General features: G+C 35.8%; 1 protein-coding gene across 5 annotated transcripts in view; it reads right to left on the bottom strand.

The window, feature by feature from the left end:
- Positions 1 to 6,714, bottom strand: part of LOC149220897 (uncharacterized) — a 44,266-nt gene extending 37,552 nt beyond the window's left edge. For 2 of the 5 annotated variants that reach the window (XM_089384935.1, XM_089384936.1), the window contains exons 1-4: positions 5,940 to 6,087; positions 4,170 to 4,396; positions 3,800 to 4,058; positions 2,911 to 3,090 (exon numbers count right to left, since the gene is read on the bottom strand). In XM_089384935.1, the coding sequence (XP_089241061.1) occupies positions 2,911 to 3,090; positions 3,800 to 4,058; positions 4,170 to 4,396; positions 5,940 to 5,963 (690 nt within the window). In that variant the 5' untranslated portion in view covers positions 5,964 to 6,087. Of the gene's footprint in view, positions 1 to 2,910; positions 3,091 to 3,799; positions 4,059 to 4,169; positions 4,397 to 5,939; positions 6,090 to 6,434 lie in introns of those variants that run through there. The other 3 variants (XM_089384937.1, XM_089384938.1, XM_089384939.1) reach the window with 3 other exon arrangements.
- Positions 6,715 to 12,487: the final 5,773 nt, after the last annotated feature.

The raw sequence follows: 12,487 nt of genomic DNA, 5'->3' as shown, positions 1-12,487 counted from the left end.
AACTTCCTCAGATTATATCTCCAAAAATATAGCGAGACAGGATCTGAAATTTGGAGCCGAGGTTCAGACCGATTTCTTCTCAAATGGGTTTTTTTTTATCTTCTGAAACTTCGTAGAGAAAGAGTTATAGTGAACATTCCACGATGACCTGTTTTAGATGAAATTCTAGAGATTGCAAAAACCCTAACTTCCTCAGATCATATCTCTGAAAATATAGTGAGACAAGATATGAAATTCGAACTCGAGGTTCAGCAAGATTTCGTCTCAAATGGGTTTTTTTCGCTTCTGAAACATCGCAGAAAAAAAGTTATAGCGAAAATTCCACGATGACCTGTTTGGAGCAGCGAAACCCTAGAATCCAAAGCTCTAATACCAAATGTTATGAAACCAACTCACAAAAAGATAGAAAAGATAGATCAACGCCTTAGAATTCAGCCTCGTAGAGGGGGCAACCTCCTTTACATTACACAGATGAACAATTCTTGGATGATACAAATGACAAAACCTCCTTTCTATATATAAGAGTCTAAGGGGTCACAATATAACCAAGCCGACCTAACAATAATAATATAAAGGCACAAAAATAACAATAGTGGGATTCTATGGGGCACAATAATAACAATAAGGGATACAATAACAATAGTAATGGGGGAATCACTAGTATTATAGGGACCTAACACAACCAAATCAAACATATGCCACAATCAAGGTCATAGGTTCTAAATAGAAGTCTTGCGTTGTAGTTCATTTCTTGTGATTAGAATAAAGATTGCAACAAATGGGTGAATATGAGGAATCTCACTATAACTTGTTTCATTGTAATGAACATTATGCAATATTTTCTTTCTGCAAAAATCTAATGATCTCTATATCCATGATGTGAATGTTGATTCCACTTTACACACCCATGGAAATGGAATGAAATTATATTAATGTTCCATGAATAACAAAAATAGGTTAATGGGACCAGGAAGAACAACCTTTGACAACAACGACAATGAGTGCTTATAGCAGCTCCTAAGTAGTTCTAAAATCTAAGATCAAGGAAAGAAATAGTAGACAATAAAATAGAAAAGGAAGGGAACCCAAAACAGTGACCCTCGAAAGTGAAAGAGATAATACTCTAGGAGAAAACAGCCTCTTAGTAACAATGTTGCACCATGGAAGGTCCTCTGAAAGTGGCCAAGGATATGAAGGCCGAGGGAAAGAAACATCTTGGCCAGCATTTGTATCAAAAGAGAAACCATCATCATCCATTGCCACAAATGAAGGTTGTCTTAATAGTTAGGCAAAGGCAACAAGACTGCTCATCAGCAACCTAACTTGTGACACTTTAAGATAGGTATTTTCTGGTATCACAGTCTGAACCAAGAATTTGGTACCAATGGATCACCAAGTTTCATGACATGTTTAAGAATATTGATATCCAATTTCACCACATTAGAGATTTTGTGGAGTCGGTTAAGACTTGCCTCAATTGTTGTAGCATTGAAAAAATGGTTGTTGATGTCTTGATAAGGGGCATGGTGATCAACAAGTTGGATTGATGCTGATGAGAGACGGGACTATAGGATGGGTCTGGTTATAGATGAAAGTCATATTGGTGATCACATTCTTGATGAAACTAGTGAACTGCCAAGTGGAAGGTTGTCAGATCTGAAGGATTGCAATATTCGCAAATCCCCAAGTTTATGTGTTGATGAGCTGCTGGGATCATTATTGACATCAATGGGTGATATCAAGATTGATACACATTGTGTAAACTTGTGTTGAAGGCACCAACATGGAAGGGACCGACACTGGACAGATAATAGCATTTGGTTAGGTGGTTGATGTACATGAACCATTGCTCAGTTATCTAGTTATAGCTTATGACCAATGTGCATACGACCCAAGTATAAATACATGGCATATACCATGTAGAGAAAACCTTCAGAGTTTTGCTTCTTGATCTCAATTGGGTCATTGATTAATGTCCTGCTTTTGGGTTGTGAACTTATCGCTGATTCTAATGACATGTTTCAAGGGTGATTAGTGATTCCTGTGATATTGTCATAAACTTGGGATCCTTTGTGCTGATATAGAATATTTAATGGATATATGCTTACACCCAGAAAATCTATATGTCCCATTGATTGAATGCAATATTTATGTTTAACTGCATAGGCTAGGCAATGTTGTCAGTGTGTGCGTACAATTCTATTGTGCATGTGTTTGCATCTAAGCCACTTGTGCTCTGAAGTTCTGAAGGGTGGCATAAGAGAAATCATCAAGCCTCTTCTCGTACCAACATATTTGACATCTTTTATGGAGGTGAAATTTCCTTTAAGGGCATCTATGCAAAGATGGAGAAGAGGATGGAACATTAGGAATTTCAAGAGAGAAACTCTTGAAAAAAATAGAGATTACTTTTGTACATATCCATTTAATACGAACAATCAAATAGAAGAAAATTTGTGACTATATCTGCTAAGGGATTTCCATAAGATGTCTTACATTTAAATCCATAGATATCTTTCTTCTTTTATGAAAATGCAATTTACATTATATTAATGCACACACTTATAATCATGTTCTGTAATCTAAAGATAATTTTCGAAAGACAACAAAACCACTTTTGTCAAGAAAAGAATGCTTGCCATTGTTGCTTCAACTTTATAAGAGATCAAATAATTATGTAGCTTGCTAGAATATAGTGCATGTTATCATACATATGGAAGTCGGTATGATATCATATACTACATCTTCAACATGTTAACCAAACAACAACAAAGCAATACTTTAGTCTACCAGCGGGGAAAACCAAAGAAACAAACTTGAATATGGGAGATACAAAGAAAGGTCTTTACTCAAAAATTATAACCTAGTAGGCTAGTACCGAAGGTAGAGAGAACAACTTTGAAAACTGACCTCAAATCTGGAATGAACATGAGATTTATGAGTACCATTCAACGGCTTTGCCTCCTTATCAAATTGATTGGCTAAGATAGATACATATCTCCTTAAGAGGTTATGCCTAAAAAGGAACACAACAGATACGCCCTCTTTTTGAAAATAGGCTAAGGCTTCTTTATTATACTCCATCAAACCCTGCAAAAATACACAGATCAGATGATTACCTGCAATCTCTCTCTCTCTCTCTCTGATATTGCCTAACATTTCATGCCAATGGAGAGATCTGAAAGTATGAAAGCATTCGCCAATTCTCACTTTAGTTTTGATAATTATTGCTTCTTAAATTTCTTTGTCAATGGAGACTTGTAATTGGTCCAGGAAATAAACTTAAAATAGATTTTGTAGAATCTACATTTACAATTCGACAACGCCTGCAAATGACTGATCCCCAGCTTGAAAGTGAATCGGAAATTTAAGGAAAAACATTGCCAAGTTCTAAAGCCACATCAATCAGGTACAATTCATCCCACAGCTTGGATATCATGTCCGTGTCGACAAAACAAATTTGACTAAAATGCAGAAACAGCTTAAGAGTCCTGGAAAAATCATATGATTCACTGATTTCCCTTTTAACTAACTCGAGATACTTCCACAAAGACCACCATTGCAATTATTTTCCATCTATAATATTTTTAATTTTTCTAATTCATATTGCAAAGGCACACTTATGACAAAAAAGAATACATCTAATTCATGTCCTTCTAAAGTCTAACATGCAAACATCCAAAAAGTTTCATTGAGAACTTTAAAGATTATCAAGATTTCCAGTTAAAAATGAAAATAAGCGGGGAAAGTTTAGTAAATTTAAATAGCATAATCCTGATAAGAGAAGTTTTCCGCTGACCTGATTGAGCATCCACTTAAATCCAACAGCTGAAGTGCAGTCATTCTTCGAAGCGCTACTCTTCCAGTCAAGGTTATATATTGTATCAAGAATCTTTTTAATGGAACTAAAGTTCTCTCTCTTTGTCTCCTCTAGGAATACTTCTCCATGTGAACTGACGTTCGGATGGCTGTTCAAGAGTGCCTCGAACCACCCACTTCCACACCTTTGCATTGACACAATAACAAAATTGTGTACAGGAGTGCAAAAACATTCTGTTCTGGAAATCAATTAAAAAACATAGCCAGAACATCATCAGCTGGTTTCATCAAGATTAAACCACAAAAATATTAAATGAAGTAAACACTTCACAGCAATAACTTTGGAATACCTATCATAAGAAGATGGTTGAGGGTAATGAACAGGAATGCTATGATCATTTTTATGATGGCATCTTACTGCAGTTGGTCTGCTCTCTGAAGAAAACACCTTTGTTGATCTCTTGTTTGAGATCCTCTGATCAACATTGAAAAAATATATATACGTGCCACTTAACCCAAGCAACAAAAGCATAAAGAGCTTTGCTGCCAAGGACACATGTTTCTTTGCACATTTTTCCTGCATAGGCAATAATCTGTTATTAGAAGGGATGACCTCACTATTTCTGTCTCTTTAGCAGTGCAAAAGGAAATTCAAGAGTCTTCCAGTTGTTAATGCTTGCATGGTAATAACTTAATGATATAAGAGATGCCAAAATCTGTACCCTAAATAAACTAACTGATAGTCTTATGAGATACGCCCTCAAGTTTCCTTCTATTTCACCCATGTCACCATAAAAATTTGAAAGACTATTTCAAATATGTAAATTGAGAAAAGGACAATGATGAAGAACACAAGCATGTTCTGTCCCCTTATGACAAAATGTCAGGAAAGATAAACTGTATTTCACTCAAGAAGCAGAAAAGTTCTTGCAGTCAAAGAATACATTCTCAATTATCAGAGTCTATATTATATATTGCCTTGTGTTCACCTATGACAGAGATGTAAAAAATATCATCTGCATTTCACTCAAGTAGACAGCATTCAAACAATTATTGCGTTCCAATAACCCATGCTCTTGAACTGTATAATTAAAATATCAGAGCATAGAAATTGTTTGTCTAGATTGTTTAAATGAACTCATATAAATGTAACTTGAGCTTCAATATTCCGATTTAGTTCAATTCAATTTATTGAGGAGAGACACATAAATAGTGAGGAGAAATCAGTCAATTACTCAATATCAGGTTAAAGCCTACACAATGAGGAAGGAATGAATATAAGAGTTCTTCAATTTCTACTCATTTGATTAAACATGTGCTAATCTAGTGCCAGGCTGAAAGGAATCCTCAGAATTCTTCTATTTAGATCATAGGTACAATTCAGAAAATTCTTCAATTTCATATATTTCAAGGAACACCTAATAATCTTGCTGTGAGGAAAAATTGAAACAATTTCTCGTAGCCTCGACTCACACAGTGAGAAAACAGCCTGTTATTTCTTCTGTGTCCTTCATTATTCAGTGCACGCATACTTATATTGGCCATGGGAATAGGCATATGGAAATTGCATGAATACTTTGAGAAGTGCCTAATGATGATATTGTTGACCATTATCATTCATCTACGTGTAATCATGTCACCTCCATTGGCATGGATTCAGATAATCTTCAATAAGAAACAGATAGTGGGTAATGCTGGTATTGTTGACTATTTCCCTTCATCAGAGATAAAATAGCTAACAGTATGCCTAGGGAAAGCACAATAGAAGGGCATTTTTTGGTCCAATTTGTTAGGCCTTCTGGCAATGGATCAATGCAAAAAACAGTAAAGTGAATTTGGACTGAACAAGGCAACTAGCTCCGTGTGGTAAACATTAACTAGCTAAGCCTAGTGCCTGGCCTCACCTAAGCATTCCATGCTATTTGTGCTGTGCTTGCTCATGTGCATGGTCCCTCGGTGTTTCAGATTTTTTTTTTCCCTTACTATGTGCGGGACGTTTTGAGGGTCAAGCTATATGAAAATAATAATGGCAACAACATCCAAACAGTACTGACATATAAGGCAGAGGCAGGACCCCTATTAGAGAACAAACAAAGGGCAACGCAGCTTGCAGTCTCTACCTTTGGTCTCTGCAGGACCAACATGAAATCCAAAACGTTTATATCGACAAAACAAAGATCAAGCAACCAACACCGCACTGCAACAGGCTGAGACTTGACTTGCCTTGCTATTCAAAAAGGAAAGTTTAGTGAAACCCCACATGGGTTTGAAATGTATACACGAACTTGTTAAACTAAAAGAGAACTACTTTACCAAAATTCCACATGCATTCCACCAACCCAAGACCAACAAACCTTTCATTTTAAAAACATCAAAAATCCCCGACACTAGTATCATGAGTGATGTCCATGTTCATTCATAATTACATGCCACCAAGATCTTTGGCGTGAAACGGATTATAAGCAGAAGATATGAAAGGAATCAAATCCGTGATCAGAAAAACTCCACAGAAATTTTATAGGAACGAAAATATTTTCCATTTTGCCAGCCTTACTTGTACAAGTATTCAGTGTGCTACAGAGTGTACAAATTTCAGAAGGAATTAGAATATATACCAGAATATTTATACTGTTGAGGTGATTAGGTCCAGAGTCGTGCTGCTTAGTTCCTGGTGTACGTTTTTAAAGCCGAATATACGGAGGTTGGAATTTTCATGACGAGGTGATGATATAAATGCTGCAGCAGCACGCTGAATTGCCGCTTGTGTTCAAATCCTGCATACCTCTTTACAGAGTCTTGTTTGTTTGCAATGTTATTTCTGAAGCACTTCCAAATTCTGTTTCATGTCGTCACTCTACACATCCATCTCATCGCGGGTGCAGTTCACCTAATGTAAAGTAGGATAAATGTTAATGTTTTGTGTTACGATAAAGAAGGTATAAAAACAACTTGTAACTTACCCAGGGTTGAGTTGTTTTGACATGGATAGAATTCCATTTTTTCCATAGATGTTGTATGATGTGAAAATAGTGGGAAAATTTATTATATCTTAGTTGTCAAATTTATTGTGGGCTTAATTATCATTGTTATTCAAATATTAACAAGTTATAGTTCACTTAATTTTCTTATATTGATATTATACTATATAACGTTAGTAAAATAATCTTATTTTTAAATTCTTTTAAATATAATAAATTTTATGTAACTCACATTAATTAATATTTATCTTTTCTTAAGGTTAAGAATGATTGTATAACGGGGGAGTGGAGAGCATGAGGGGTCATTTATAGCCTCAAAAAAGAAATAGAGAAGAAATGTGTTTGGGGAGTAGGCAAGGCAACAAATAACCAAGAGGAAGCTTTAGCCCTTTGGCAAGGCTTGAAGATTGCCCTCTCAAGAGGATATGTCAACTCAAAGTGTAGTATACCTAGGGGGAGTATTATGGAGTACAAAGGGAGGTACCCAAGGTAATAATGTAATAATGGGATGGATCTTTGTTAATAAATAAAGTGGTTAACCCGCATCATGTAAGGGACTACAAGTAGATAGCAATAATGTGATAAGCCCATTATATTAAATATATGGTATTGAGAAACGCATGGTAATGACCCATAGTATTATATGTACAAAGGCTATATAGAGGCTAAAAACTCTTAATGGAGAAATGTCAAGGGTTATTCTATTGGCAAGCATATGACTTGTGGAGTGTTCTCCTTCTTTAAGGAGTGATTGTATGGTGTTACCCTACCTCAAGGGTTTTGATATTAATAAAGAAGTATTTTCATGTTATATTATTGAAATCAATCTTGTTTTGGGCATATTTCTATTTTCATAAATTTGTAGATCATATTTATTACAAGTGGTATCAGAGCACTTTCTTGGGCAAAGCGGAGATATTTTTCAATTTTTTTTAATTTTTGCAGGAATTTTTTGGGCGGCGAGTTTGCAGATCAGATCTGAAACTTCTTGGGAAAAATTTGCAAAAACAAATTGTAGATCTTGATTCTTTGTGAAAAATACTCAAATTCAAACAAAAAAATCGGCCGAATCGGAGTCCGGATGGGGGAGATATCGATGATTTAAAATCAGCTGTGTTGCAGAAATTTTTCTGACGAAAATTCACAGATAGCATATCTCCAGTAAATTTTTGTAGTTTTTGTGGGGAATTTTAAGAAACTAATTGCAAATATGAGATCCTCTTGAAAAATTACCCAATCTGAAAATAAAAAATAAAAAAAATTGGTCGAATCAGAGTCCAGATGAAGGAGATATCAGTGATTTAAAATCAGCTCTCTTTTTTTTAAATTTGTGACGACAGGACAGTTGCAGCGCGAATCTGAAATTCTCGAGTGCCCAGATCTAGATTTCTATCTCATGAGAATATGTAGAATGGTCATTCCATTTCCAAAAACATGTTATAATAAGGATTCTGAGCCATATTGATCGAGTTGTGTCCATTTTAAATTTTCGTCAAAGTAAGTGATTTTCTTCAAAACCCTTACTCTATGGGTTCTAGAACAATATATTTTACAAGAAAAAATGATGGTCCTACCATTGAAGAATTCCTAGAAAAACAAAAGTCATTATGGTCGACACTTCGGAAATTTTTCGCAGTGGATAATTTTAAAGATGAGGTGGCCGCATGGTGGGAATCACTTAACAAAAAGAAGTTGTTAAACTTGCCCGATGAAGAATTTGAAAAATCAGTTTTAGAAAAATGGTCTCGTGCTATAAAACAGAGGAATGAAATACGGAAAGGATTACTTTATGATGATATCTCCTTATTATAGATTCATGGATGTATTCAGAAGGAGAAGATCATTGTGTCTATCAATCCTAGTTGCAAATATAATTTTATTAATGTTCATTTGGCTAAAATATTGCAAGTCCCAGTCAAACAAATGGAGCACACAGTGCAAGTTTATAAAGATTTTAAGATTTCTATGGATAAGTATGTATTGCATTCTGATTTTTATGCTTCAAATATGGATAATGTGGATGTTGTTTTGGGATACCCTTGGATGAAATCTATTGGTACTATCAATATTAATGTGTAAAAGAAATTCCTGAAGCTCTGGTATAAAAAGAAGAAAATTACATTACATGATGTTTCCATCAATAAACAAGTAGAGTCCAAGGAGGTTGAAGCAGAAGATGTTGCAGGTACTAACACATCAAATGAGAAATCTATGGTTGAAGTAATATTGGAAGATAAGCAACAACCGCAGGTGCCACAACATGTACCAAATATCAATCAGGCTTCATTAAGTGGTGAATTAAAGAAAGATACATCATTGGTTAAAACTTCATCATATCACCACCCACATCACCCAGCAAGAAAACAACCAACAAGATGGCAACAAATTAGCCACAAGGACAACAACCCTTGCACGATAGATAGAGAGGTGCAAAGATCCAACCATAGCACATCAACATAGAGGAACCGCCAAGATCAACTCCCAACTCAAGCGAGCGAGGCACCGACTAGATCGAGTAATCACCTGTCTTTGGGATGGCTAGACGCACGTGCATGGTACCAGTGGACTACTCTTTTGAGTAAATCTTATTATTTGTGTTCTTCTTATGTTTCATGGACGAAACATGTGTTAAGGGGTGTGGAATGTAGTATACCTATGGGGGATATTATGGGGTACAGAGGGAGGTACCCAAGGGAATAATATAATAACGGGATGGGTCTTTGTTAATAAATAAAGTGGTTAACCCGCATCATGTAGGGGACCACAAGTAGTTAGCAATAATGTGATAAGCCCATTGTATTAGATATATGGTATTGAGAGACACATGGTAATGACCCATGGTATTGTATGTATGAAGCCTATATAGAGGCTAAAGACTCCCCATGGAGAGATGTTAAGGATTATTGTATTGACAAACATATGACTTGTGGAGTGTTCTCCTTCCTTAAGGAGTGATTGTATGGTGTTACCCTACCTCAAGGGTTTTGATATTAATAAAGAGGTATTTTCATGTTATATTATTGAAATCGATCTTGTTCTGGGTATATTTCTATTTTCATATATTTTCATATTAGATCTATTACACAAAGTCTTCGGGAATTCAATGATAATAATTCAAAAGTTCTACAATGCAAAAGACCTCAAAGAGAAGGATATGTCTCCAATGTCCCTCAGAATATGGATGCAAATCCAAAAGTTTGAATCAATAGCCTTCTTCCACATCAAAAGGGAAAATAATCAAAGTGCAGATGAGTAAGCAAACTGAGGAGCAACTTTTGAACAAGGAACAACAGTCCAAGATCAAGGAGACCCATATATAACCTATATTCCATGAACTTAATGCGTTATATGATTGAAGCCAAAATGCATCTAGTAATCATTCTTGGGGGTTTGATTAGATGTCAATTAAGGTGTGCAAGTTACATTAATGAAACCTCTAATCCTGTGGGAGAAAGGTGCTCTAGCGGATGGCATTCTCGCAAGTTGAGTAGTGGGAGAAGAGTATGTAGTTGGGAGAGTGTAAGGGAAAACAACATGATTGAAGACAAGTGGAGTTTAATTCACACCGCATTTATAACTCGCCTCAAGGGAACACAAAATGGTACCGCATCCGTTCTGAAGCAGTTAAAATTCCAAGAGCTTGGACGTTAGGTGAAGTATTCAACAATGAATTTCTGTGTCAGGAGTATGTAGGGAAGGGATGTCAATATTCAACGCGATAAGACTAAGACTGGAGTAGGAAGAACCTAAGTTGAAGATTATAAATGGAGTCTATTGGCCACGAAATTTGCATTAGTCGGTGTAAGAATTTGAGTGCAATGTCAGATGACATCTTCAAACGGGGACAACTGCAAAGACTTTGGTAAGGATCCGTTGATGGTGAAATTGGTTGACCTTGTGGCCTCAGTAGCCAAGCTTGGTGACCATGTGGCCCTAAAAGCTCGCTCCCACTTTGATTTGGTCACCAGGCAGCTGGAAGAGTTGCGTGAAGACGTGGAACGAATATAGCTGATGGTGGACAATTTAACAACCAAGGTGGATACCTTGAATCTGAAGGTGGACAATAGTGAGATAAAAGTGGAAACTGCAACCTTAGGGGTTTTAAAAGAAGTGTTAGGGATCCCTGAAATTCCCTCCCCTGATGAGAAGGTTGTGCCTCCTTTAGAAGAACCTTTGGACCAGACTTTGGACTCGGGGCTCCCGCAATAGATGGAAGCATAATATAATAGGCAAGAAGGAAACCTTCAAGTCGGGAAGGACAACAGTGGTTAGATATCCCTGCTTTGTTTCAAAATATTTTGTAAATTTACGATATATAATGGAGTTTTTTGGAGGTTGTATAAAATAAGGGTAGTTAGAAATCAAGGAAGGAAAAGGAAAGGTGGAGATAGGATAGTTTTTGAATAGTCTTTAAATGTTGATGAAGAAGAGAAACTATTGCATGTAATGGCACTGCCCTGTTTTCAAGTTTAATTAATACAAAAACTACCTATTTCTTAAAAAAAAAGGAGTGATTGTATAACAAGTAATCATATATAACAATGTGGTATGGTTATAATTTATGCCTCACATTAATGTTATATCATGTAATTCTTACACATTAGTATCATCTATTAGTGTACCATACACAATTTGAGAGTAGACTCTATGTAACTTACATTTAGCAATACTTTTCTTTTGGTTTGCTAGGGGTAATTAACCATAAGTGATGTTGATAACATATATGGTTCTATTCTATGTAAGTTGATATTATGTTATGTAATATTAGCCGACAGTGTATCATGGATAAAGGGTTAATTGATAGTTATTTCCCACCTTTTGGAGGTAATTAATTAAAGGTTAGTTTTTTTTAAGATGAGGGCATCTCTAGAGAATCAGATGTCAAAAGTAAACTTTGTTATTTTGTCTATTTTACTCATGCACACACATGACATAAATATCTCTTTCCATTGCTTATTGTAACAACAACTCACTTCTCTTCATTCTTAGTAAAAATTGATTGGTTATATATTAGGAAAGAAAATGGGGATGGATCATGGAGATCAAGACAACATATGTTGTGACCAAGAGGAAGAGGTGGGAGTCTACTTATTTATGAAAATTGACTTGTTTAAGAGAAAGAAAGATTATATTAACATTTATGAAAATTTTATTTATAGGAGGAGCAAACTATCTACGGAATTGCACCTTTTCAATCATGTGGATTTATAGGCTATTGGCAAGCTCTTTAATGACTATAATTCATCTAACATTGTTGGAATTCCTTATAACAGTGTCACAAATTCTCATAATTCCAACAATGACACACCATCTTCCATTGATGATCAAATTAAATAGAGTGTTGCTACTCGCATATCTACATACCATCAATCCATTTTAATGTAACATCAATAACTACCCTGTCTTTGTGATCCAGGTGGATATTGGTGGCCACCCGCCAATTCCACTTGGACCCCCACCATTGTTTCTTTCAGTTTTTCAATTTCCTTAATTGTAGCACAATTTACTATCTTTAGCAATTTTTTGGATCCCAAACTTCCGGAGCCGTTTTGAGGCCCTACACGACGTTTTTTTGGCAATCCGCTGCCAGTGATTTTTTGCCTAAAATTGTCTTTTGCATCGTAGTCCTCGGAGATATATTTCCAACGGGTTATCACGCGCGTCAAACGGAGATAATATGACCAAGTCGT

The sequence above is a fragment of the Pinus tabuliformis genome, chromosome Q (assembly GCF_031772625.1).
Source record: "Pinus tabuliformis cultivar Carrire ecotype Pingquan chromosome Q, CPIR1, whole genome shotgun sequence".
NCBI lineage: Eukaryota > Viridiplantae > Streptophyta > Pinopsida > Pinales > Pinaceae > Pinus > Pinus tabuliformis.
Note: the sequence above shows the minus strand (reverse complement) of the source record. Positions and strands in the feature narration are given on the sequence as shown.